The 24,767-nt window shown below is 36.9% G+C and overlaps 1 protein-coding gene across 1 annotated transcript in view; it reads right to left on the bottom strand.

Annotated features, from left to right (window-relative positions):
• Nucleotides 1-5,847: 5,847 nt before the first annotated feature.
• The window catches only part of DCTD (dCMP deaminase), a 44,337-nt gene continuing 25,417 nt past the window's right edge, over nucleotides 5,848-24,767 (bottom strand). Inside the window, exons 4-6 of the mRNA XM_051964827.1 lie at nucleotides 11,558-11,674; nucleotides 8,922-9,018; nucleotides 5,848-7,503 (exon numbers count right to left, since the gene is read on the bottom strand). Coding sequence (XP_051820787.1) covers nucleotides 7,428-7,503; nucleotides 8,922-9,018; nucleotides 11,558-11,674 — 290 coding nt within the window. The 3' untranslated portion in view covers nucleotides 5,848-7,427. The remainder of the gene's footprint in view (nucleotides 7,504-8,921; nucleotides 9,019-11,557; nucleotides 11,675-24,767) is intronic.

The following is a 24,767-nucleotide window of genomic DNA, read 5'->3' on the forward strand; positions in this document are numbered from 1 at the left end:
AGTCTTAGAGAATTTTCAGATCATAAACATTCACCTAACTATAGATGCCCTAAATTTCCATAACTGAATAGATGCATAGTAGAGGAAAGAAATCATATCCAATAGTGATATTGTCAATTTAATTAAACCAGAGAATGTGGGGAAAATGCAACTAAATGGAAGGACAGTTTAGAAAACTAAATGTTTTTTGCAAGACAATAAGGGTTAAGTGACTTGCCCAGGATCACACAACTAGTGTCAAATATCTGAGGTCAAATTTGAATTTGGATCCTCCTGATTCCAGGGTTAGTACTCTGTGTTAGTACACTGTGCCACCTAGAGGTTCTCTTTAGAGACAGAACAATTGAACAAGATAACTTAGAAACTACCTCAGTCAGCAAACATTTGAGATCCTTGCTAAAGGAGAGATTCATGAGAGTTTAGAATTTTAAAAGTTTCAAACCTTCATGAAATATAGTAGCATTACTATTAGTAGCATCCTCTCTTAAAATAGTAAGAAGAAAAGAAAAAAAGTTTACAGAAAATAAGGTGTGAGATCCAATAAAACAAGATCATCTGAGCTAGTCCATTTGAAAACTGAAAAGACTCAAAATTTCTATAACAAATTATTCAGTTCATCAATAAGAATGGAGTCAACCATGTTTAGATTCAAAGATCATACTTGTTATTACACTGACAAAGAAGCAGAAATAGCCTTAAAGAGGACAAAAGTGGGAATTGCCACTAGATTGGACTAAGTCTACACAGAGGCTATCCATGTTGAAAGTAGCATTCAAAGATTAATCTCAAGATACCCGGAAGAAGAGAAGAAACTCAAATATTGGGGAAAATCAGACAATATTACTACCAAAAAAGGGTGACTGAGTGAACCATTTATCTACTTTTTAACCTTTAGAAATCTTTAGTAACTGATCTATAACTATATCAAGGGCACCCTTAATGAAAATATGAGAATGGGGCAGGCAGGTTTTTACACAGTCTAGGGGCGACTACAGTTTTTCACAATTGACTGAAAGGTACAGAGAATACAACATCCACTGGTGTTTTGTTGTTGTTGATTAAAAAAAATATTTGATTCAGTAGAGCAAAATTTGACTTCAAAGGTTCTCCTCCAATAAGATATTATGGTTATCTTAAGTTCATATAAGATTTTTCATCAGTTCAACAAAGAAAATTATCTTCAATGATCCTTAATATAAAATGAGGCATAAAGCAGGTCAATTTGCCAAAGGCATTGCCATCATCAGAGAAGGTTGTCCAGTGAAGAGCCCAAATAAAAGAGTCCTTTTAGATGACTAGGTCCTCCCAATAGATGCTGCAGTTTATAGATAACCCTGGAATTATGGCATCAAGCTCTGGATCACTGAAGAGCTTCTTAATGAAATCCATAATCATTCAAAAGTATTCAACCTCATAACTCACAAAAGAAAGGCCTGAAGAATACTTATAATCCATGCAGTGATAAATAACTGGAATAAAAGATCATCAGAGTAGTTATCAATATATACCTATGGATCTCTTTTCATATATATGGGTATATATATACACAGACATTTATAGATATCCATATTGATATCTATTGATAGGGATATATATATATATATAATATAAATCTATCTATAGTTGTAACCTATATATTATGTACTAAGATCTAGATATAGATCAATCTATCTATCTATAGATGATCTAATCTATTAGGACATCAATATATCTAGATCTAAATATATAAAATATATTGGTTCACTATATTTGTAGATATATCTTATTCATATGTATATGATCTACATATTAATAGATCTATACTTGTTTATAAATAGATATAAATAAATATGAGCATTTATATTTCTAGCTAGGATCAATATAGAGGGTAGATAACAAGTTGGGCCTAGATATATATAAATCGATATAAATAAATATGAATATTTATATTTCTATCTAGGATAAATACAGAAGGTAGACAATAAACTGGGCTTAGATTTAAATACAAGAAAGTGGGATGGATTAGTTTGGAAAGCTGCATAATGTAGGCAAGCAAAAGATTCTCTCTGAACCAAAATCTATTTCTTTTAACACCAATATTCTTCCATTGATGCTGAATGGCTGTGAATCATGGAACATCACAATCTCTGAAGAGTTAAAATTCGAAGTCCCCCCAAAGGCAATGGAGAAACATATAAACAAATTGCAAGACAAAGAGATCATAGAAAAGGTAGCATGGCCTAACCAATAGAATAGTCTCAGAGTTGGAAAGATTTGGTTCCAGTCTTACTTCTGAGGTACATTATCTACATGACCCTGGGCAAGCCATAAGCTCTGAGTGCCTCCAAGATAGAAGTTACATATTTCCATATGGAGACCTGGAGTAAGGAGAGACACTGAGTATCAATATATCTTTAGGACAAAGCAAACCTCCTTTTGTTAACTGTTTAATAAGTTCCTTATTTCTACTTAACATGGAAACTTAATGGGATTAAAGTGTCCACCCTAAACCATGGATATTATGAGATACTGAAAATAACCTTTTCCTATTTTAAATAGTGTTCTATTATACACAGCAGTGGAATTGTTAGGTGCCAATTTTTATCTCTTACAAAAGAAAGATAAGTTCCAGGTGTGGTGGATAATTGATAACAGAGGAAATAATTTGAGCATTACAATTAATTAGCAAAATAGGCATAATAAACAGGTCAATGGACTCCTGAGTCAGTCCAAAGACCCTGTATTCAGAGCAAAACAGATTTTTATGTATTTAAAAACAATCAAATAGAACCAGTTAAATAAAAGAAAGCAATTAACAGAATGCAAAATTAGGCAATCTGATTTCTAATTGGAGGAAAGATTAAAAGCTTTCCAAGTTGAGGGGGGGAGACAATAATTTTAGGTTAAATTGGGAGGGGGGTGAGGTCTTTTCTTTCCCAGAATGGAGAGATGCTGATTAATTGCATCCACCTGCATTTATGAAACAAGAGATGGCTTATATCATCTAGTTGATTTGCATGGATGATTTACAGAAAAACAACAAGATGGAGGATAATACATGTGGGAGCACAAGATGGAGTCAGTGTTCATGAGATAGGATTCTAATTAATTCTCTGATTCCCACACCAAACCAACTCCATTTGTAACTAGTCTTGGTTTCATTTTGTCATACGCAGGCAAACTTCCCACTTCAGTGAGATAGTTGAATATATAAAAACAGAAAAAAAGCTTCCCATTATGACTTCCAGTAAAGAGCTCCCATCGTTTTTCAAATGGTCACTAAAGACATCCTAAGTGCATAAATTTAGAGCCAGAAAGGACCTTAAAAGCCATGGTATTCAACTCTATCATTTTACAGATAAGGAAACTGAGACCCAGTAAGAGTAACTTGTTATTTATACAACTACATTTTTAAAAAATAACAAGAGCTTATTATTTTTCAAAATAGATGCAATGATAGTTTTCAACATTCACCCTTGCAAAGCCTTGTGCTCCAAATTTTTCTCCCTTCCTCCCCCCTTTCCCCTCCCCTAGACAGCAAGTAATCCAATATAGGTTAAATATGTGCAATTTTTTAAGACATATTTATCTTGCTTTACAAGAAAATTCAGATCAAAAGGGAAAAAATGAGAAAAAAAAAAGCAAATAACAACAACAAAGATGAAAATATTATGTTGTGATCCACTTTCAGTACCATAGTCCTTTCTCTGGATGCATATGACTTTCTTGATCACAAGTCAATTGGAATTGGCCTGAATCTCCTCATTGTTGAGAAGAGCCACGTCCATCAGAATTGATCATTACATAATCTTGTTGTTGTTGTGTACAATGTTCTCTCGGTTCTACTCACTTCACTTAGCATCAGTTCATGTAAGTCTCTCCAGGTCTGTACACAGCTATAAACAGTAGGATTGGGACTAAACTCCAAGTCTCCTTGATTTCAAAGCCACAATTCTATTCAGACCGCACTACCTCAGGAATGTGTTTGTACTGGGCCAAGTTCTCAGCTTTCATGCAATTATGGACTGCCTAAGAAACCCTACAGATTACTTTGTGAATTTCCATTTCTAAATCAAAGCAAAAGAAATGGTTAAATCCCTGGGTCTCAGTTGCCTAGAAGGAACAGCACATTCCATCTAGACAAGAAAACACCCAGGCAGGCCTTCAAAGAACACATCAGGCAGAGTTCTCTAGGGCTAGGATTTCTCACACTCCCTCCTTCAGAGGTCTATAATCATTGATGGATTAAACCCACAAGAGGAGTAGTAAAAAAGGAGCTTTTCCAGTTAACAAGCATTTATTTCCTTTTCTTTTCAACTCCAACTCATCCCTAAAAAGGAAGAAAAATATAACCTTTTTAACAAATCTATCTAGTCAAACCAAACAAATTCCCATATTGGTTGCTTCTTTAAAAAAAAAAAAAGGGGGGGGGTCTCATTGAGCTTACTGAGTCTATTGCCTCTCTCTGTCAGGAGGTGGATTTTTCATCGTTGGTCCTCCAGTCATCGCTGATAACTACGTGTCTTTCAGCCATCCATTTTTGCAATGTTATTATCTTTGTGTAATTTGTTCTCCTGGTTTCACTCCTTTTACTCTTTGGATGGCTGGAGAAGTGTTTTACAGAGAAAAAGGGAAAAGGAAGCACTGCCCAACTTTCTCCATTTCTTTCCTTCCAATCCTGGTTTATAGGAGTACAATGCATAAGATCAATTTCCCCTCTCCTGAGTCCTCTGTCATCAATTATCCTTTTTCCAGTAGTTCTAGGGAACAGATCTAAGCCCTAATCTTCTTATAGTTGATTAAGTCTCCTTATACCTCACTCCCCTTCAGGATATGTAGGCCTCCTGATTCTGCATTTTCAATGACCATCACCCATGTTGGATATTTTCTCCCTCTTCCACTCTGCCTCCTGGCATTCTTATGTCTCACCTAAGGTCCCAGCTTCTGTAAGAATCCTGTGCAAATGCTCTTTAATGGTAGGTCCTTCCCTCTAAGATCATCTCCAATGAATTCTATCAGTCATATATTCCATGTAGTGTTCGTATGTTGTTTCCTCCATTACTTTTTTTGTATCCCACTTAACGCAGAGCCAGCCACTTAGTGCTTGTTAGGGTACGGTCCCAGAGGGAAGAAGTGTGCCTTTAGTGTCTATGCTCTGGTTGCTGGGCTAGAACACTTTTCTGCCTCAAACTGGAGGAATTCAAGCTGGCTTGGCTTCTGCTAAGCCTGGTGACCTCGAGACCACATATAGTGTCCACTGGAAAAATTAAGTCAGTCTTCCTTGTTTAACCCTACACACTCCAACCTTTGTTCTTGCCCATGTGGGTCATTTGAAAACATGGCCCATAGTGGTCTAGTGCCTCACACATAGTTAAGAGCTTAATAATACTATTATTGAATTGGAGCCTTTTTCTGTTTTCTTTTTTCTGTTTCACTGTGATCTGGTTCCCCCTTTTATTTCACTGGTGTCCCCTCCCCATAGGCAAGTCCAATTTGATGGGTGATCTTCCCCTTCCAAGCGTAGGGCTCTGGGTTCTACCCTAAAGATATGCAAATACCTCATGGAAGACTTATTTATATATTTATTTTAAAACTATCATCTCCAGATTTTCCCAAGAGAAAATCTACAATGTTAGTAGCTTGAATGAATGGCATCTTAGAAGCCTGAATAGCAGTGTCTGTTTCATGCTCCAGGCACCACTAACAAGCATGGCAGGAACTGTAGAATTAAGCATACAATATGATAATATAATGATGAGCATACTTCAGTTAGTAGATTTTAATAAGATTTTAATAATACTGGTAAAACGCCAAATTGCATAATGACTGAAAATATGGAGTACAAAAACCTTGGAGACGAGATAAAAGTTCAGCAAAATATAATGCTTTATTTTATTTTTTTAAAAGACAGAGCAAGTAATGCTCTCTAGGAGGAAAGTCATTTCTAAACAAAGGTACTAAACATAGCTAATAAAAAATTAAATTAGATAAAAGACAAGGTGCACTGACATGCATTCCCAAACCTCGTGCTGATTAGTGAGGCTGTTTGGTTAAGCAATATTTTTGAAGACAAAGGCAATGAGCCAGCTTGATTAAATACGCCCAAGTCACCACTCTAGCTAGAACAGGCTGCCTCCAAGTGGGCTCAGTGTTTTTATTTTAAATTCGATCTCATGTTAGAGAGTAACCCAGGTTATGAACAAAGGTGGTCTTCAAGAGGACAGACAGAACCCAGTCTTGATATGGAGACACGGTTTCTAGCAGACAAGGGGAAGGTGAAAGAACAACAGGTTTGGAGTTATAGCTCAGAATGTCAACTCTAATATTTGTTTTCTGGGTGAACCTCAATCAGTTATTTCCCTTCTTATTACCTCAGTTGCCTCATCTGTTAAATGAAAGGTGCACTAATTTTTATCTGGAAATCCCTTGAAACATGAAATCCTGTGAGTCCTTCACCTTAAACCTATAGTGTTTTTAGGATTGGAAATAGATTATTCCATACAACTGACACTATATGGAACTATAAAGAACAAGCTGAATTAAATGCAGGATCTGATAAGAAAGCATAAAATAATTCACAAAAAAACAGCTGTTTTTGCTTAGATCTCATGACTAAGGTAAATAACTGCCTGGATCATTCAAATAAGCACTCAGTCCATATTTACTGATATGGTGCTTGCCCCTCCGTCAGAATCTGACAGGACAAGCTAGCAATCCAAAATATGTGATCACCACCTTTTAGTGACCTACTCCTAGCGCTATGTTGAAACTACTGTAATTTGAGCCTCTGTTTTTAACAAGGGCACTTCCATGTTCTACTTCATTGAGACCAGATGTTCAACCCAGTGTGTCTGCTCTTTCCCGCTAAGAAGACAACAACAATTATTTATCTGTTCTTTTAGCACAAGTAAGCATACTGTATTTAGTGAAGGACTGAACCAAAATAATAAGATGGTGCGGTCTACCTAAGTAATCCCAACCAGCTCCAATGATTAGGCACCAAGCTAACAGTAAGGCAATCTTAAAATAGAGCCTCAGACCATGGATCTGTTATTTTTACAGATGAGAAAATCGAGGGCAATAAATTAAGTCATTTGCCCAATTTATAGTATGACAGAATTTGAACCCAAGTTCTCCCACTCCAAATCTGATTCCTTTCACTGTGTTGTTTCTTTTAGAGGAGGAAGAAAAGAATCCTTCCTACCCGGCCTTGTCCAAGCTATACATGTTTCTCCATTTCAAATCACAAATCAATAGTTTAAATACATGTAGATTCCATGTGACCAGAGAGACAGTAAGGAAGATTTGAGGCTTTATATTCTTCAGATGTCTACTTTTGCTGTACTGGCTATTAAAAAGTTATGGGTAACTTCAAGATGAAAGGCATTAGCAGCTTCTTAAGAAGAGGATAATCCCAATCTTCTAGAGTTTTAATGAGATGTAACTCACTAAGGCTTTTGACTCGGTCTGCTGTTAATTGAATCAAAGTCAATGACAATCTTGCTGTACTTGGGTGTGAATTTCCTAAACAAAAAAAAAAAAAGAAAGAAAGCATAAAATTTTTATATTGTGAGTAGTTTAAAATAATTTATTTGCTCTAGCTTAACCAACATTTTCTGTAAGGAAAAAACACACCCTATTTTTGCATGAAATTTTATCAGAGCCAATTATGATGCACCATGCTGAGAGAAACATGGACAAAAAAGACAAAAGACAAAAAGACACATGGGGTTCCTTGAATTGTGTGTTTTTTAGCTTTTGGAGTTCATGAATTATCAGGGAGTCAAAGGATTTCTAACACGTAAGCTGCAGGACATTATATTACATTTACTGGCTTCCCCCCAATTTATCGCCTTATTTTCTAATAAATTTTTGTGGTAAATTTAGAAAATGAACTTCTAGCAGCTTGAGAGTTTTAAGTTTTATTTCACCTCGTGCATAGGGGCAGACAAATCAATAAACTTTAATAGAAAGCCATTTAAAAATTATATTTGCAAATATAAAATTAAAACGAGCCCTGAACACTTTAATAAAACAACAACATTAGCAGGTCTTCCCCAGCAATTAAAAAAAAGACAACATTTGGGAACTAAATATATTTCTTTGTATCAACCGGCAAACAAAGGATTATGCAAATATTGCGGAGTTAAAGTCTCAAAAGGCAGAACACTTTGTTTAATTCAAGAGATTCATTAAGCACAGCCCATATCCTTACCACCATTAACATAATGGGCAAAGACCTTAAGCCATTATCTTAAACCCACTGTTGATCAAGCTGCTGACCGTTATAAACCATCCAGACCCACTTTGCAACCTCAAAAAGACTCAACTAAGATTTCCCAAGGAATCCAGGTGACTGATCTAGTTTGCAAGTAAAACATCTTATATTCCTCTTTTGCCTAGCCAAGATGATGATCAAAATCTAAATAGCTTTTGAAGGCTAGAAATAACTGAATAACTTCAAACCTCAATTTAAAATACTGCTGTAGGAATTCCTGGGTGTCTCAACCTAGCAGGCTGCTTTCATCCTAAATTTTCTATGCCACATTTGTTATATTTGCAAAATTTAAGAAGGTCTTATGTTAATATTGTAAAACCCTGTGAATTTTTAAATCCCCCCCTCCTAGAATAATTAGTCAAAGCCTTAGAAAGTTACTGGAATTGAAGTCTGTTAAACAGATTGCCTTCAGATGCTCCTGTCATAGCTTTTAAAAATCTATTCTTTGGATGACATTGTTCGGATTCTTATTACACTGACAGTGTTTCTATCATTTCAAAAGCCCCAACAAAGCAAAGAAAATCAGGTATCCCAGAGAGGAATTAGTGGGCATACTCCAATGTTGATTTAAGTCAAATACACTTCTTCATTAGGAATAGAGATTTTCAAAACTCAAACAAACAAAATAAAAGCCTGACATCAATCAAAAGTTTATCTTTTTTACCTGAATTTAATCCCAGCCAAGTCAAACATGAGTCTTGCAGCTGTGGTTTCATCACTATCGTGGTATTTATCAGACATATAAATAACTTCTTTTATACCTTAAGAGATAATGTGGAAAAGTCCATTAAGAAATGCAGATACAGATAATATATAAGACTACAGAAACAGATGGAGTCCTTGTAGTGTCTGATTAATTACGCTTTAGGTGAGCTTATAGACAATTCCAATTCTCGTTAGGAGAGAAATCCCTATTTTTTATTTTCTGACATAGAAAAGGACAGTTAGTACATAATTTGCCCAATAACCAAATTAGATTCACTTCCCTAATGTGAAATGGAAACTTACAAACATTTAAGGCCTAATTAAAAATCATGGTAGAATTTTAGTTATATAGAATTGAAGATTTCCAGCTGGAAGGGAACTCAGAAATCAGCTTTGGTCCAACTCCCTCATTTTATGGATGAGAAAACTGAGGTCTAACACAAGTAGACACACTCTAAATTCACTCAGGAAGGACCACCGCTGACATGAAGCAATTAAGATAAAGTCTACCTAGGAAATCCCAAAGGGCAGTTACTAGGGTTACACTAAAGTGACTTGCAATAAGTAGTTTAGCCAGAATTTGAATTAAATTGGTTCCAACTCTACGCTGTCAATGGCATGGTCAACAGGTGTCTGGTGGAAATCAGGAAGAGCAAGTTTTAGATCATACCATCAATTTTGTTGTTTGTCCTTTATTTTCAAAAAGAACCAATGACATCTCAGGGTGATATCTTGACTTGTTTGTGAATTGGATTTTAAGTAAGACAGAGTTAAATAAAGTCATCAGCCTTACTCTTTCTTCCAGAGTCACTGAGATCCAATGGTGAGACAGTGAGACAGCTAGTGATGGCTGAGGATGCAGTGGATGACCCTGGCACAAGGACCTGCTTCATCTAGCTTCCTGGCCACTGGAACAAACCATTCCCCTCCATCTGTTTCAGAGGGAAGGCTTCAAATTTTGGGGTAGACATCCCCCAACTCACCAATGGGTTTGAGGCCCATCAGTTACCCTTAACTTAGGTTTACTCAAGAGCTGAGATGATTTACTAGAGTGTGGCCATTGCAAATGCTACAGGATGCCAGGTGGACACCAAAAATGGAAAGCACCTCTGAGAAGGGTTCAGCAGCCCTCACAGCACAGGTGCTAGTCTCCTCCCCATCCGCCTCTGCCTTACCCCATCTCTGTGACCCTAGCAAATCACATAATGTCTTTCTGTCTCAGTTTCCTAATTGTAAAGTGAGGAGACCGGACTCAATGGCCTCTATGGTCTAAATTTATAAACTCTACATTCATGGATCATAATTCAAGATGCTAATTTGGGAAAAGGAGTGGAGAAGACCTGGAAAATTGAGAGTTCTTAACACGAGGTCCATGAACTCCAAGTTAAAAATGTTTTGATAATTAAATTTCAATATCTAGGTTTTTTTGCAATTCTACATATTTTATCTTATGCCTTTAAAAACATTATTCTGTGGACTCTGTAAGCATCATCAGAGAGGTCTATGACCTAAAAAAGTTTAAGAGTCTCTGATGTAGAAATAAATACCAGAATAATTCCAATTCTAATGTTTTTATAGTTTGAGAGGTATGGATGTGTTTATTTCAAACTAGTTCTTTGGGAGCAAAGTCGGAATGTACTTGTTCTCATCTCCTTCTGACAATGTATCAAGTAGGAAAGTTACCCTACCTATGCTAACGTGCTCTCCCTTTTTCCCCTGCTCTTGCCTACCCACACATAAACAAGGCTGTGCTTTTTGTGATTTTTGCTTCTCTTCCATTGTTCTCTTTGGGAAATGCAATACAGGAAAATAAACCCAAGTGAGAACACAAAAAGGGGCTGATAAAAAGTATTTTTATAAGAACCCTTCAACAAGAGGCTTTTGCTTTCAATACCCCCACATTTGATCTGTTCAGAACCGCATGGAGGCACATGATAAACGGGCCCTTTAAGCCACACATCTGGCCAACATGATAAGTGTTTAGGACTCAAGCCGAGAGTTTTATGGAGATAAAGTATACTGTAGTTAGCTCGATATTTGGATCTCATAGTCTGAAGAAGGAGAAACATTCTGAGCGGGACCCTTGCTGCAAGAACACAGATTTATAGCAACTGTAATAAGAGGAAAAATTAAAGGAGGATCATGTAAGTCTTCTGACATTTCTGAACAAAGATATTTTAAAATCTTCAAATATCTACCCTATATTACATACAAATTAAAATTTCATAGAGAAGCTCCCAACTGACCTTGTTTCAGACAGAAGTTCATTTCCCCCCCTAATCTATGCATAATATGTCAGAGTACAGTAAATTGACAGTAATTATATTCAATGCCGGTGTTGTTCTTTGGCAGTTCGGCGGTTTAAGAAGTTGCAAACCTAAATTAAAAACATGCTAAGAATCACAGAGGATACAATTAGTCTTAGAATACCTGGCACCATTCAAACACAAAACATGGGAAATCTCCTGCAAAGTTGATAGTGCAATTAATTTAGATCTAAACAACAGCAATTTAAAATCAAATACATCTGTGATGAGGTACTCAGGAACAGACAGCAATGCAAATGTGACAAATCAACCTGGCACCAGCTCTTACCTGCCTGGATGATGAGTTTAGCACATTCATTACACGGGAATAAGGCGACATACATGGTACAACCCTTCACATCGGCTGAGTTTTTGTTCATAATGGCATTCAATTCAGCATGGCACACTGCATGATGAAAGGGAAAAATAATATTTTAGGTCATGAAGAATACATGGCTATTGAGGAAGTTCTTTTAATTGTATTCTATAAAGATCAATCACCTGAATTTTTAAAAATCAAACAGAGGCATTCCAAGATCACCAAATAAAGGCCAAGTGGTCTGATCAGCTTGGTAATTAGCAACAAAATCATGGCCACAGTGTGGTATTGCCTAGTTTTAAGTAACTACAGCAGATACTATGGCCCAAGACCTTTACCTAAGTGTTTAATAACCCATGGCTTCACAACACCCAAAGTCTATAGAAAAATGGCTCATTTGTGCATTTATAAGCATATGTAAGAACATCAAGAGTAAGAAATTCTGTTTTGTTTTTTTAAAAACAAAAGAACTGGGAAGTAAAGCTAAGCATTTATCTCTTGAGGGAATGGATTCACCTCTCAGCTCACATCCCCAAAACACCGCCAAGATGCCCAAGAATCATAGGAATGGACAACAAACAGTTCAGATGTTTTTTTTTTTTTCCAAAAAGAAAAAGATGAAAGAAGAATAGAATAAAAGACCTAAAAGAAAAGAATAAAAGGGAGAAACATAAGAGGAGAGAGACTGTTCCACACAAAGACTACACTTTTATTTAAAATGAACTTGTGTAACACCTGGGTGGGATACAACTGGTATGATTTTTTAGTTTATATCTTTATTTTTTTTTCCTTTCAGAAAAGTTTCTCTTTTAAGGGCCCGTATCCAAGAAAAATTCAATGAAAAATTAACAATGAAAAAAAAATTTTTTTAAATGACTGAATAGCCCCTGAAGATTGCAAAACTAGGGTGTATCTTACTAATTTTTGACTTTCCCCATTAGATTGTGAGCTCCTCAAAGGCAGGGACTTCCTTTCCTAGCACTTAGTAGACAGTCTGGTACATATTAGACACTTAAATGTTCTTTAATTAATTATATGACGTTTCTGGCAATGTGCTTGACCAGATCTAATTCACCTATCAAAGTCTAACTCAAGTCCAACTTTTCTTTCCCTTCTCTGAAGCCATAGCATTTCTGTCCATAAGATTCACTTGGCAATTATTCACTCCTCTGTTAATCTTTTAAACTTTAACTTAAAGAAAAATTAAAGTTAAAATACATTAAGTTAAAAAAAGTAACCTAATAATTACTGATTTAATTCATATTACCCTAATTTTCTAAATCTATCTCTCCCCATTCACCTACAGAAATATTCTTTATTGAAAAAAAATTAAAAAAAAAAAAGCACTTCAACAAAGCTAATCAAACAATTCCAACAAAATAAAGTATTCCACAACAATAGCTCTCCATCTATGCTAAGAAGGAAGATATATACTCATATCTCTTCTTTGGAGCCAAGTTTGGTCATCACACATGATGAATAAGCTGATTTTAGAAAGGCCCAGAAAGATTTACATGAACTGATGCTGAGCGAAACAAGCAAAACTAAGAGAACATTGTACACAGGAACAGTGAGAATGTGTGATGCTCAAATATGGAAGACTTGATTTTTCTCAGTGGTTCAGTGATCCAAAGCAATCCCAATAGACTTTGGACAGAAAATGCCATCTGCACCCAGAAAAAGAACTATGGAGACCTAATGTATATCAGCATATGCTATTTTGCTTCTTTTTTGTTTCTTTTTAAATTCATGTTTTTTCCCTTTTGCTCTGATTTTTCTTCCCCCAATATGATTCATAAAGCAATGTATATTAAAAAAATACATTTTTTAAAAAGTTACACATTATAGTTCTTTTTATTTGTTGACATTCACATTGTTGTAATCAATGTGTATAATGTTTTCTAAGTTCTGCTTACTTATTCCTTATCAATTCAGGTCTTTTTCTTTATCCTTCATATTTATCATTTCTTAGGACATAGTAATATTCTACTGCCTTAAGATTCCACACTTTCTTTAGCTACTCCTCAAATGATGAGCATCTGATTGATTTACAGGGTTGTTGTTGTTGGTTTTTTTTTTGCCCTACAAAAAGTGCTACCATACATATTTTGATGTAGGTGGGATCCCCTATTTCTGATCTGTTGGAGTATACAACACCCCATTTTATGGTATGTATAACAACTATTTCTTAATGTTTTATTCATCTGTATCCTGTCTCTTTGAATAAAAAGCATTTATTGCTATTCCTTTCTATATTCCTCACCTAGCTTAGCACAGGTTTATAGATAAAGAAAGCAATAAATAAATATTTGTTGCATGAAGAAGTGTACCTCTTCCCCTAAAAAGAAACAAAACTTGCCCTGAGAGGCCCAAGGCTGTGGGCTAAATTTAGGCTATTGCTAAGCCAAATACCTTTTGCTAATTGTTGAAAATGGGCTGACTTATAACACAGAATCCTTTTGCCTTTAAAACTATGTGCAAGAACCAACTTCTACCCGAAGCCTTCTTAATTCTCCCAGAAGTTGAATAAGGATATAGATTTACAATATATGAATATCCTAACTCAGTAGCTTTTTAATGACGATCCCCCACATGAGGAATGCTTTCACTCTTTACCTCCAGGCTTTCTGGACCTCATTCAAGATTTCCACTTTCTGCAGGAGTCCCAGACCATCCCTCCACATTCCCTTACAGAGATTACCTTCCATTTACACAATGGATGTCTCATATAAATACTAGTTATTTGTATATCCTCTCCCCCATTAGATGCTTTTCCCCCCTGAGGCAACTGGGGTTAAGTGACTTGCCCAGGGTCACACAGCTGGAAAGTGTAAAGTGTCTGAAACCAGATTTGAACTCAGGTCCTCCTGACTTCAGGGCTGGTGTGCTATACACTGTACCATCTAGCTGCCCCTCCCCATTAGAGTATAAGCTCCCTGAGGGTAAAGGTCTATGTTTTTGCCTTTTTTTTTGCAGCCCCAAAACTCTACAATAGAGTGCCTGGCACACAATTTCATAAATGCACAGACTGCCTGCCTGCCCGATGTATTGAAAAAAAGCTTACTGCCCAGAAGAGTCTGAAAAAAAGATGTAAAGGTTTTGTTTCCAGTAAGAAAGGAGAGTTCAATCCCTACATGCCCTCCTCCAGAGAAATGCCCAGAGCGCAATCATCTCCCATCCCACAAGGCCAAGAAGTTTTGTGCAGGGACAACACATTGCTTGTAGTTAGAAACAATTAAATGTAATTGTCTCTTTTATGCCCCCCTGGAGGGCAGAGCCCTGTCTGCACAGCTCTTAGGAACTCCCTCGGAGCCTAATGCAATGCTATCAACACAATGGGTGTTAAATATTTATTGAATGAATAAGGAAAGAAGTGCGGTTCCCAATTATTGATGGTGAAAGTATGGAAATACATATTGGCTCCCTCCTAAATCCAAATGTCAAAATAATGTTACCCCAACTAGCAAAATACATTTTAGGTTATGGTATTTCCATTCAGAACATTAAATAGGTTATGGACACAATTATATTCTCTTGTTTTGAATCACCGGAAGAAATTGTCACACTGACTACAACAGTCTTCCCTTAATTCACAGGAGGCAGTTTAGGGCAAAATTTAACATTTCTATGTCTTGACTCATTAATAGAAATTACCATATGAAACAGATCCTCCCAGCTCAAGCAGCATTTTACAAGTCTGTATAGAAAGAAAGGGCGGTTTATTGGCAATAACACAGAGAATTATAAACAAGCTTCCTTTCACTTAGCCACAAAATAACTGGAGTTAAAATGTAAAACCCTCCCTATAGAGAACATGGTCTGCTGGGCAAAGTGAAAACCTTGAAATCGGTGTGATCCTCAGAAATATGTGAAACTACCTTAGTGGGACGGGAAGCCTCCCAGCTGTCTAAGTGAACACCAAATCTGGAAAATGGTGAAAAGGCTATCTTAATAAAGAGATACAGTACATGTTTCATTCCAGAGTTGAGTCCACAGCATGTGGATCCCTCACATCATTCTTAGTCATTTCCTCTGTAATCTCTCGTGGATTCGAAAGATCCCTATAAAGAGAAAACACAACCCTGTTCTTTCCACGACAGGATTGGGGGTGGGGGTGTATAGGCCCGGATGCACCCACTTTGCAGTTGCTTATACTTTTTTTCTTTTGTTTTTCTTTGTTACTATGGGAAAATAAAGGATAAGGGTTCTTTAGTTAGGACTATAACCTTGAAAACAAAAAACATCAATAAAACATTAGTTTTTAAAGAAATGTTAGGTACAGCCTCCCAACCTAAGAGAAATTTCCTTCTTCACAATTCCATCTTTCTAAAGAGTTTACATTCCCCAATAGATAAAAGATCAAAAGCTATGAACTAAGCCCAAAGGGCTATAAAAATCTTGCAGATCCTTCGACCTAACAATACCACTACTAGCCATGAATCACAAAAGAGATTTTTTAAAAAGGAAAAGTACAAAAAGAATTCTAATAGACTTTTCTCAGGACAAAGAATTGGAAATTGAAGAGAAGTCCATCAATTGGAGAATGGCTGAATAAATTGTGGTATATGATTATGATGGAATTGTCTATGGGAAATGATGAACATGATGCTCTCAGAAAAATCTGGAAAAATTTCCATTAGCTCATGCAAAATGAAATACACTGTGTACAAAAGCAATAGCAATGCTATGGGATGATCACCTATGAATGACTTTCCTTTTCTTAGTAATACATATTCAAGACTTCTCTGAAGGACTTTTGATTAAATATATATATATATATATATTCTATCCATACCTAAAGAAAGAACTAATTGCGTCTAAATACAGATTGAATCATACTTTTATCTTTATTTTTCTTGAGGGTTTTTTTTTTTTTTTTTGGAGGGGAGGAAGATGTTTTCTTTCACAACATGACTTTTATGAAAATGTTTCCTAACTTTACTTGTGCCTTGTCACTGGGGAGAAGAGAAGAGGAGGGAAGGAGAGAATCTGGAACTCAAAATTTAAAAACAAATGTAAAAAATTGTTTTACATGTAACTGGGGAAAATAAAATAAAGGGCTCAATCCAAACTCCCTGGGTTACTTCCATTATGCACAAACATTAACAGAATATAAGTTCTCTGAAGGTAGAACTATGTTATTTTTCATTTTTGTACTCCTGGTGTCTTAAACAGAAGAGGTGGTTGACAAATATTAGTTGAATTGAAATGAATTCCTGTAGTTATGCAACTGAGTTCTGTTGTAGCTAAAAGGCCATCTCTGCTGATTAAAGAGCACAAAAGGCCAGGAGTCAGGAAGGGCCAAGTTCAAATCCAGCCTAGGCACTTCATCCAGTTTGCCTCAGTTTCCTCATCAGTAAAATGAGCTGGAGAAAGAAATGGCAAACCACTCCAGTGTCTTTACCGAGAAAATCCCAAATGAAGTCACCAAGAGTTGGTGACTGAAACAACAGATAGCAACAAGCTGATCAGATGAACATGGTAAGTGATAAAACTGCACTGGGCCGAGAAGAGATAGGGGGGCTGTTCTTGATATCCCTAGTGACTAATGCATACTGCCCTACACACAACTGGAGATTAATAAGTACTTTTAGGATAAGAAGGGAAAACTCCCAAAGCTACATGTCCAATCCTCTTTTCTTTCTCGAACCCCATTCCTCTATTGCTGATTGTCCACTGGACAATCCAGCGGCCCACTCAAGCCATCCAGGTGTCCCATTAGCACCAAGGACTCAGCTTGTCTGAAACAGAATTCATGACCTTTCCTCCTAAAACCAGTCTTACCTCAAAAGGAGATCCCATCTCCCCCATCAACCAGGTTGTGACCATGTGTCTTGCTGTTCCTCCCCCATGGTACACTATCTCCCTATGACTCAGGTTGGTTTCCTGGCTTCCTTCAAAACTGATCAGATCTTGTAATGGGGAAAGGATCCACATGTATACAAATGTTTGTAACAGCTCTTTTTATAGTAGCAAAGAATTGGAAAATTAGTGGATGTTCATGAATTGGGCAATGGCTGAACAAGTTATAGTATATGAAAGTAATGGAATATGAGCAGGCTGATTTCAGAAAAGGCTGGAAAGACTTACATGAACTGATGCCGAGTGAAGTGAGCAGAATCGGAAAACATTGGACATAGCAACAAAATTGTGTTTTGATCAACTATGATAACTAAATCTCAGCATGTTAGTGATCCAAGTCACTTCTAATAAAATTTGGATGGAAAATGCCATCTGCATCCAGAGAGAGAACTACAGAGAGACTGAATGCAGATCAAAGCATACTATTTTCACCTTTTTTTTCTCTTATTTTCTTTCTTTCATGTCACACTTAATAGGTATTTAATAAATGTTTCCTGAATTGCAGCACTTAGTAGATATTTAATAACTGTATCCTGAATTGTCACACTTAGTAGATATTTAATAGATGTTTCCTGAATTTCAGCACTTAGTAGATATTTAATAAATGTATCCTGAATTATCACACTTAGTAGATATTTAATAGATGTTTCCTGAATTTCAGCACTTAGTAGATATTTAATAAATGTATCCTGAATTATCACACTTAATAGATATTTAATAAATGTTTTCTGAATTGTGGCACTTAGTAGAAATTTAATAAATGTTGCCTGAATTGCAGCACTTAATGGATATTTAATAAATGTACCCTGAATAGTAGATATTTAATAAATGTTTCCTGAATTGCATCTGTCTCCTCTTGTGACACATTGCCCCACATCCAAATTTTCTTACGTTCACAGCAGAGGTCACATGTGTCCATTCCATCTATCTATACAGCCACTATCCTAGCACAGACCCTAATAATGGCTTCACTACCCTAATGCAAAAGCCTCCCAATTGAGCTCTTTGTTTCCATTCTCTCCTCACCTTCCTAATTAATCCTCTGCTTAGCTGCCAACATAATCTTCCTAAGGCACAGGCCAGTATATGTCAGCATGTCAGAAACAAAATTCATTACCTTTTCCTCCCAAAACCAGCCTTACCCTAAGATGGCTTTATTCCACTGAGAATGATACCATCTTCCCCCAACATCCTGTGAGGATCCATCTTGTTGTTCTTTCCTCAAATCCTCAATGGTTTCTTTATAATAAAATGCCAATCTCTTGGCCCTCAAAGGCTTCCATCCCTCTTTCTGGCTAGTTTTCACTTACACTGGTTATTCCAGCTAAAGTGGATTCCTGCCATTGCCCAGATTCCACATATCATCTCCCAACCCAGAGCATCTGCCCAAATCTTCCACCAAGCCTGGAATGTGCTGCATGTATTCCTCAATTCTGTGTCTCACTCCTTATTTTGATTTACACAGAGCTCAGATATTATCTCATATCTGAGAAGGCTTCCCTGATCTCTGATGGCAATGAGGTTCTCCCTTCAAATTATCCTATAATTCCTTATCTCTCTCCATGTTGTATCTCTACCTACCTCCTATCCTCAGAATCTAAGTTTCTGGTGGGCAGACACAGAAAGTGCTGAATAAATGCTTTGGCTTTTTTTTTTTTTAATCTTATATTCAAATCCATCCATGGCACATTAGTGGATATGCTTGAATTTGCAAAGTCTTGAGTTCAGCTGCAGTCTCAGACTGTGAGACCCTGGTTCTAGTCACTCCACCTTTGGCTCAGTTTCTATGTAAAATGGGGAAAATTATAAAGCACCTACCTTCCAGCTTTACTGTAAGAATTAAATGAATATGCATGTATAAGCCAGATTGCTTGCAACCATGGGGAGGGGAGAAGTAAAGAAGAAAAGGAGGGAGAAAAAAATTTTGGAACCCAAAATCTTATAAAAATGAACTTTGAAAACCATCTTTACATATAGTTGGGGAAATAATATACTATTAAAATAAAATTGAAAAACCCCAATTCTGCTTAAATATTGGCTTTTAAAAAAGTAATTATCATAGTGCTTGGCACATACTAGACATTATTGGAAGTTTATTCTTTCCCCCTGAATCCAGTAACACTTTCTCTTCTCATCCTTCTAAATATCTGTTATCTTTATTCTTGGTGACCAGTCTCCATTTTTACTCTGTCTTGTGTCAAGAATGGGGCAGGTGGGTAGGCAGAGTGCCAAACATAGAGTCAGGAAGATCTGAATTCAAATTTGTTCTCAGACATTGTAAATACAGCTGTGTGATCCTAGGCAAGTCACTTTACCTTGTGTGCCTCAGTTTCCTCATCTGTAAAATGAGCTGAAGAAGGAATTGGCAAACCACTCCAACATCTTTGCCAAGAAAATCCCAAATGTGGTCACGAAGAGTTGGGTACAATTAACATGACTGTTATTGTTACAATAAGAATCAAGAATACCATACTTTCTTAGCTTTCCTCCCACTTCTCCAACCACATTCCTATGTCTCCTGTGTCCCTTCTCCCTTCCTTTTGTGGGGATTTCCCAATGCACAGGCCTAAACTTTAATAGCATTTCTCCCCCCTCTACTCATCAGCTTGAAGAATTGGCCTCCTCAGAGACAGACACTCAAAACTTTCAAATTTTTATCCCTCATCCCAGTCCCGTCTTTATAAATAGCCAGGAGAAAATCCACATCTTGGTGCTACTCCAGTGAAATCTGACAAATATAAATATCACCGCCCCCCCCCCCAACCTAAGAAGTTAAGAACAGACTTATTTTCCTATTTTTCTAGCAACCTTAATTCTCTGTTGGAATTCCCAAGTATCTCTGTGGTAAGTATTGTAAACAAGTCTGATGACAAAAATCAGGCAGATGAAAGTGACTTTCCTAGCGATCTTAAGAAAAATGCAGCCTTTTTGTATCCTCAGGAGGTATGCTGGTCAAGTGTACCAAAGAAGACACAACATCTTTGCAATATTCATGAGCTGCGTTAAATCTGCAAAAATATGACCAATTACTAAAGCATTTTAGCTGCAATTCTTTAGAAATGGCTAAGCGATAATGCCCAAATGAAACTAATAACACTTGATGCTTATTTGATAAGAACAGAGAATAATATAAAACCATTCAATTATTTCCCTAAATTATCTAAAAGAAAAGAAATTAGATGCCAAAAATATCAGATTAATACTTTTAAAAGCTCATGATTGCCAGAAGGAAAATCTTCTTTTCAGGTAATTATAAGACAATTCATATACTTGGGTTTCTTTTCTTGTTACTGACTCTCAGAATTCAGCTCTGCATTAACCCCAGTCCACTGTGAAGAGATTATATAATTAGAAAAATATATTTTTCAAAAGTCCCCTTTGCTTGATTAATCCTTCCTGTCTTGTGTAGGCGGTTCACCTAGAAAGCTGACAAATTAACAGGATATATTCTATCCCTGGTTAGATTTAAAAGATTCTGGGTCTTCATAATTTTGCAGATTTGACTTTTATCTCATTTGATATAAGATGAAGATCTGTTTCTGACAATGGTATTATTAAGATTACTCACAGAGGTGACAAGGTAAGAAAAAAAATGAAGTAAAGACACTGTCAAGTTTAAAAAAAAAAAACCCTAATGCTCCTCCAATAATTTAGCAGTAATGCGACTTCAGTACAGCCGATTGATCTGAAGATAGGACGCAAGGATGACAGGTAATAATGACGCTTAGCAAAATATGGCAGCAGGTAGCCTTTCAGTTTTTACTCCCATTAAAGAGGAGAGGAGTTCTGCAGATTGCCTGAAAGCCTTCATTTTTCAGAGGGCAGGCATTTTTCTTTTAAGAAATGTTTTCCAGCCCAGAGAAGCCATCTTGACCCAAACTAACCTTAGAAATTAGGTTGCTTGGCATGGTGGCGATGCTAGGGCAAGGGGCTTATAGCCAGGTACAGGTGACATGAGACCACTTAGCAACAGCCCACACTAATCTCTGCAAAATAGCAGCAGGGCTCTATTTTCTGTTTCTCTGGGGAACCAATTCCCTGAACCAAGTTGATGACTCTGAAGGTTCTGGGACTTTGAGGGCCACCTATGTTCAAAACGTAGACAGTTCAGTTCATTGACAAGACAGGGTCAAATTGTAACAAGAGAATCTTACTGTGTTAGTCCTTCTGAAGTTTTCTAAGGGTAAAATGTGCCCTCTCCCCAATGCCTCTCTGCTATCCAATTAACAACTGAGATGAGATTGAACACATAGTTCAACGTTGGCTTATTTGTGACTATCATAATTCCTTGTTAATTTTCACCATAAACTCCAGCTATATTCTGGTAACTGAGTTTTATGGCTGACCTGAGTCAGAGAACCTTGAGTGGAATATTCACTATCCAATTAACAACTAAGACAAAACGGGAGACCCAAATCTAATATTGGTGTTGTCTCATGATTTTTTGTTAATTTCTACCATAAACTCTACCTATATTCCAGTAACTGCATTTTATGATTAACTAGAATCCCTATTCTACCAATAATTCTGTGCAGCCTTGATTTCCTCATCCGTAAAAAAGAGGGGTTAGGCTTAGAGATCTCTAAGGTCTCCCAGTTTTAATAAAATGAGATTCAAAGATTTTTGTTTGTTCTTTTAATTTTAATTATCAAATGTTCCCATAAAAAAAGGAAGAACATTCCTTAGTTGTTACCTGTTCTAACCTCCCATTTGACACTCAATGATGGCCCCCCCCCCCACAACACTGCTGACAGGTTGGTCATTCAGTCACAGTTTGAGTACTTCCTGTGATGGAAACTCAATTGTTCTCCTTTCTGTAAAAATCAATTTACAGAATTATTCAGCTGCTTCTTGAGTTAAAATGGATTTTCACTATTCATTTTCCAGTTACTGAAAGACATCCTGTCAGGGCCTTCGTATTTCAATACTGCTCTCTGAAGTACCTACCGTTTGGGTCAACAATTTAACAATTTAATATCCCCTAAATCTAAGTCCCTTCCCCTAAAAAAAGGACAGGAAATGTTTCCTATGGTCATTGCTACATGAAGCAAACATTTTAGGTTAGAATCCTCTATCTGAATGAACATTTTCCAACTTAAAGACCATTCCATTTCAAAAGCCATCTCCTACCCTCACCCCCACTAGCAGTTATCAGAAGCTCTATTATTGGATTCTTCCCTTTCCCATTTACCTCAACTATCATGGTGGAAAAGAGAATCAAATCTCTAAGCCATATTACAGTGCCCCTGGCCTAGGTCAGAGGCTGAAGACTTTGGTGAGGGGCAAGGATGAAATCATAGAAGGGACTCTTCTTCCTGTATTTAAAGATGTTCCAGCCTAAATGCTTCTATTTTAATACAAGAGGAAAAAGATGCAAATTAAGTGAATTTCCCAAAGTCACACAAGTAGTGAACAGAACCTCTGATTCCCAGTACAATTTTAAATCTCAAGTCTGATATTTACTACCTATATAGCCTAGCTTCCTCATGCAGGTAATGGGAAGGAAGGAAAGAAAAGGGCATTTATCGATCATTTACCAAGTGTTAAGTGCTAAAGATATGAATATAAGCAAAAAGAAAGTCAACCTCTGCCCTCAAAGAACTTACATTCTAATGGATAAAGACAAACATAAATAGGAGTGGAAAAGAGCCCTGGAGAGGCATGTGAAGGTATTAAATTCCAGGGCATGGTTTTGAATTCTGGAAACCAGGTACAGGGAAGGGAGTGAAATGAAGATCAGGTAGGTTCCCTCTACATAATGTCAGTTCCAGGAGGAACTCACCAACGGGAGAAGGGAGAGCCTTACAGAAGGGGGAGAAAGGATGTTCCAAGTTAAGAAGACCACAAGAATGGTTAGATATTCCCGGAGGAGGAAGCTCCCGGCACTGAGGGAAGTTCCAGGATGAGACTTCATTAATAATGATTCTAATTATACACAGAGTACCCTACTGTCACCACCATGTTAGTTCCAAAAGAGCTATCAGAAGCAAATGAAGGAAAGGAATAAGAACTGTACCAATCCTCCTCTTCCCCAAACTGTATTAAGTCCCCAAAGCTTCTGCCACAGTGTTTCCAGCTCCAACTAATCCCATTCTTATCCCCATTGTCTTCTCTTCTTCCTACTCAATTCCTTATCCTACAGGGTGATGATGTATAGAAAGAGTGCTGTACCTGGAATTAGAGGCTCTAGGTTGAAATCCCAGCTGTGCTGTTAACTACTTGTGTGACTTTGGAAAAATCAATTAACTGTGTCTTTTAATTAATTAGTTGATTAATTAATTAATTAATTGGTCTGTGTTTTTTTCCTTTTGTATAAAATGAGGCAGCTGGGCTAGAAGATCTCTAAATACACAAAGAAAAATCCCTTCTATAATTTCATCCTGACCCCCACTAAAATGACCTAGACCAGAGGCACCATTACTATGGCTTAGAGGTAGAAAAAGATCTCCATCCCCAAGGCAAAGCAAGGAAGAGAATAAGAATTAGTGGGATAGGTCCAGGGCTTAGGGGAAATGGACTATGTTCCTGGCAATTCAAATGGTTATTCTCAATGCATTTTCCGTTGGTATCATTCTTACAAATGGTGATTTGTTTCTATAGTACTATTGGTCCCACACTGCTATAGCTCACAATTATGCATCAGCTAATGTCTCATACCAGAATTTCCCTCAGCACCTGGGGTCTCCTCACCCTGGAACCTCCAACCACCTCTCTTCAGTTTTCTCACACTGGAATATCCCTCTCCCAGGCCCAATGGTAAATTTCCTGGAGCATCTATTTTGTGGAAAGGCCCAGACTGAGCAACCTTCATTCTCCTCCCAAAACCTGCTGGACAATTCAAACTTAAAAACTATGTCCTGGCTTTAGGCATTTTCATCTCTGTACTCTACTTCAATCCATTTTATATGTTTTCTTCCCCCATCAGAAAAGAAGCTCCAAGAAGGTAGAACCATTCTTTCCTTTGATTTGCATTTGTATCCCCAGCATAGCACAGTGCTGACTCAATAAGAACTTCCTTCTCTCCTTTCTTTCCCTTCTCCCTCTTTCTTTCTTTCTTTCCCTTCTCCCTCTTTCTTTCTTTCCTTCCCCTCTTCTCTCTGTCCCCTCTCCCTTTCTTCCTTCCTAAAACAATTCTAGTAGATAGTGTTATGTCACAGTCTCTTTGAACTGTTCTACCTCAGTTTCCCTGTACTAGTTCCCCCTTATTGTTCTATCTCAGTTTCCTTAACTGTTCTGCCTCATCCCCTTAGTTGTAAAACTTTCCTCTGGTCCATTAAGATTGAGGACCATTTGCTCTAAGGTTATAAATTGTCAAAGA

Source organism: Antechinus flavipes, chromosome 6 (assembly GCF_016432865.1).
Source record: "Antechinus flavipes isolate AdamAnt ecotype Samford, QLD, Australia chromosome 6, AdamAnt_v2, whole genome shotgun sequence".
NCBI classification, from domain to species: Eukaryota; Metazoa; Chordata; class Mammalia; order Dasyuromorphia; family Dasyuridae; genus Antechinus; species Antechinus flavipes.